The sequence below is a fragment of the Charadrius vociferus genome, unplaced genomic scaffold, assembly GCF_000708025.1.
Source record: "Charadrius vociferus isolate BGI_N301 unplaced genomic scaffold, ASM70802v2 scaffold651, whole genome shotgun sequence".
Lineage (NCBI taxonomy): Eukaryota > Metazoa > Chordata > Aves > Charadriiformes > Charadriidae > Charadrius > Charadrius vociferus.
The window spans coordinates 2,184-5,749 of NW_009646947.1; the positions used below are offsets into that span (position 1 = coordinate 2,184).

The following is a 3,566-nucleotide window of genomic DNA, read 5'->3' on the forward strand; positions in this document are numbered from 1 at the left end:
CCCCCCAGTGCTCCCAGGAGCTCCTTTTGCCCCCTCCCAGTGCTCCCAGTAACCCCCAGTGCTCCCAGTAACCCCCAGGAGCTCCCTTTGCCCCCTCCCAGTGCTCCCAGTAACCCCCAGGAGCTCCCTTCAGCCCCTTCCAGTGCTCCCAGTAACCCCCAGGAGCTCTCTTTGCCCGCTCCCAGTAACCCTTCCCAGTGCTCCTAGTAATCCCCAGTGCTCCCAGTAACTCCCAGGAGCTCCCTTCGCCCCTTCCCAGTAGCTCCCCGTAACCCCCAGTGCTCCCAGTAACCCCCCGGAGCTCCCCTCACCCCTTCCCAGTCCTCCCAGTACTTCCCAGTAACCTCCAGGAGCTCCCCTCACCCCTTCCCAGTGCTCCCAGTAGCTCCCAGTAACCCCCAGTTCCCCCCCAGTGGGCGACAAGGTGCCGGCCGACATCCGCATCATCTCCATCAAGTCAACGACGCTGCGGGTGGACCAGTCCATCCTTACTGGTGAGTGACTGGGATGGACTGGGGGGGGGAACTGGGTGGACTGGGATGGAATTGGGGGGACTGGAGGGAACTGGAAGGGACTGGGATGGACTGGAGGGGGAGGGGGGGGAAGTTGGGGGGGACTGGAAGGGGACTGGAGGGGATTGGGGGGGACTGGGATGGACTGGGAGGGGAGTGGAGGGAACTGGAAAGGACTGGGGTGAACTGGGAGGTGAGTGGAGGGAACTGGAAAGGACTGGGATGGACTGGGAGGGGACTGGAGGGAAGTTGGGATGAACTGGGAGGGAACTGGGGTGGACTGGGAGGGGAGTGGAGGGAACTGGGACTCGGGGGGGGACGACTGGGAGGGGACTGAGATGAACTGGGAAGTACTGGGAGGGACTGGGATGAACTGGGAGGGGACTCGGATGGACTGGAATGGACTGGGATGGACTAGAATGAACTGGGAGGGGATTGAGGTGGACTGGGATGAACTGGAAGGGACTGGGATGGGGCTGGGATGAACTGGGAGGGGACTGGGATGAACTGGGAGGGGACTCGGATGGACTGGAATGGACTGGGATGGACTAGAATGAACTGGGAGGGGATTGAGGTGGACTGGGATGAACTGGAAGGGACTGGGATGGGGCTGGGATGAACTGGGAGGGGACTGGGATGAACTGGGAGGGGACTCGGATGGACTGGAATGGACTGGGATGGACTAGAATGAACTGGGAGGGGATTGAGGTGGACTGGGATGAACTGGAAGGGACTGGGATGGGGCTGGGATGAACTGGGAGGGGACTGGGATGAACTGGGAGGGGACTCGGATGGACTGGAATGGACTGGGATGGACTAGAATGAACTGGGAGGGGATTGAGGTGGACTGGGATGAACTGGAAGGGACTGGGATGGGGCTGGGATGAACTGGGAGGGGACTGGGATGAACTGGGAGGGGACTCGGATGGACTGGAATGGACTGGGATGGACTAGAATGAACTGGGAGGGGATTGAGGTGGACTGGGATGAACTGGAAGGGACTGGGATGGGGCTGGGATGAACTGGGAGGGGACTGGGATGAACTGGGAGGGGACTCGGATGGACTGGAATGGACTGGGATGGACTAGAATGAACTGGGAGGGGATTGAGGTGGACTGGGATGAACTGGAAGGGACTGGGATGGGGCTGGGATGAACTGGGAGGGGACTGGGATGAACTGGGAGGGGACTCGGATGGACTGGAATGGACTGGGATGGACTAGAATGAACTGGGAGGGGATTGAGGTGGACTGGGATGAACTGGAAGGGACTGGGATGGGGCTGGGATGAACTGGGAGGGGACTGGGATGAACTGGGAGGGGACTCGGATGGACTGGAATGGACTGGGATGGACTAGAATGAACTGGGAGGGGATTGAGGTGGACTGGGATGAACTGGAAGGGACTGGGATGGGGCTGGGATGAACTGGGAGGGGACTGGGATGAACTGGGAGGGGACTCGGATGGACTGGAATGGACTGGGATGGACTAGAATGAACTGGGAGGGGATTGAGGTGGACTGGGATGAACTGGAAGGGACTGGGATGGGGCTGGGATGAACTGGGAGGGGACTGGGATGAACTGGGAGGGGACTCGGATGGACTGGAATGGACTGGGATGGACTAGAATGAACTGGGAGGGGATTGAGGTGGACTGGGATGAACTGGAAGGGACTGGGATGGGGCTGGGATGAACTGGGAGGGGACTGGGATGAACTGGGAGGGGACTCGGATGGACTGGAATGGACTGGGATGGACTAGAATGAACTGGGAGGGGATTGAGGTGGACTGGGATGAACTGGAAGGGACTGGGATGGGGCTGGGATGAACTGGGAGGGGACTGGGATGAACTGGGAGGGGACTCGGATGGACTGGAATGGACTGGGATGGACTAGAATGAACTGGGAGGGGATTGAGGTGGACTGGGATGAACTGGAAGGGACTGGGATGGGGCTGGGATGAACTGGGAGGGGACTGGGATGAACTGGGAGGGGACTCGGATGGACTGGAATGGACTGGGATGGACTAGAATGAACTGGGAGGGGATTGAGGTGGACTGGGATGAACTGGAAGGGACTGGGATGGGGCTGGGATGAACTGGGAGGGGACTGGGATGAACTGGGAGGGGACTCGGATGGACTGGAATGGACTGGGATGGACTAGAATGAACTGGGAGGGGATTGAGGTGGACTGGGATGAACTGGAAGGGACTGGGATCCCTGTGCCACCTCCGTGTGTCACCGTATGTCCCTCGTGTCCCACCCCACGTCCCCTGGTGTCCCCACTATGTGTTCTTCATGTCCCACCACACGTCTCTTGGTGTCCCCACCACGTGTCTTCCGTGTGCCACCATATGTCCCTTGTGTCCCATCCCACGTCTCTTGGTGGCCCCACCACGTGTCCTCCCTGTGCCACCACCGTGTGCCACCGTACGTCCCTTGTGTCCCATCCCATGTCCCCTGGTGTCCCCACCATGTGTTCTTCGTGTCCCACCACACGTCCCCCGGTGTCCCCACCACGTGTCCTCCCTGTCCCACCATGTCCCTTGTGTCCCGTCCCACGTCCACCGGTGCCCCCACCACGTGTCCTCCATGGCCCACCTCCATGTGCCACCTCCGTGTGCCACCACACATCCCCCGGTGTCCCCACCACGTGTCCTCCCTGTGCCACCACGTCCCTTGTGTCCCGTCCCACGTCACCTGGTGTCCCCACCATGCGTTCTTCGTGTCCCACCACACGTCCCCCGGTGTCCCCACCACGTGTCCTCCCTGTCCCACCATGTCCCTTGTGTCCCGTCCCACGTCACCTGGTGTCCCCACCATGCGTTCTTCGTGTCCCACCACACGTCCCCCGGTGTCCCCACCACGTGTCCTCCATGGCCCACCTCCATGTGCCGCCTCCGCGTCCCACCACACGTCTCTTGGTGTCCCCACCGCGTGTCCTACACGTCCCACCACATCCTCTGGTGTCTCCACCACATCCCCCATCTCTCCACTGTTGTCCCACCACGTGTCCCCCCCCGTGTCCCCACCACGTCCCACCTCCACGTCCCCACGG

At 61.1% G+C, this 3,566-nt stretch overlaps 1 protein-coding gene across 1 annotated transcript in view; it reads left to right on the forward strand.

Annotated features, from left to right (window-relative positions):
* LOC104295380 (sarcoplasmic/endoplasmic reticulum calcium ATPase 1) overlaps window positions 1-3,566 on the forward strand; it is a gene marked incomplete at its 3' end in the record, with an annotated part of 15,689 nt that overhangs the window by 1,109 nt on the left and 11,014 nt on the right. Inside the window, exon 2 of the mRNA XM_009895136.1 lies at window positions 414-500. Within this exon, the coding sequence (XP_009893438.1) occupies window positions 414-500 (87 nt within the window). The remainder of the gene's footprint in view (window positions 1-413; window positions 501-3,566) is intronic.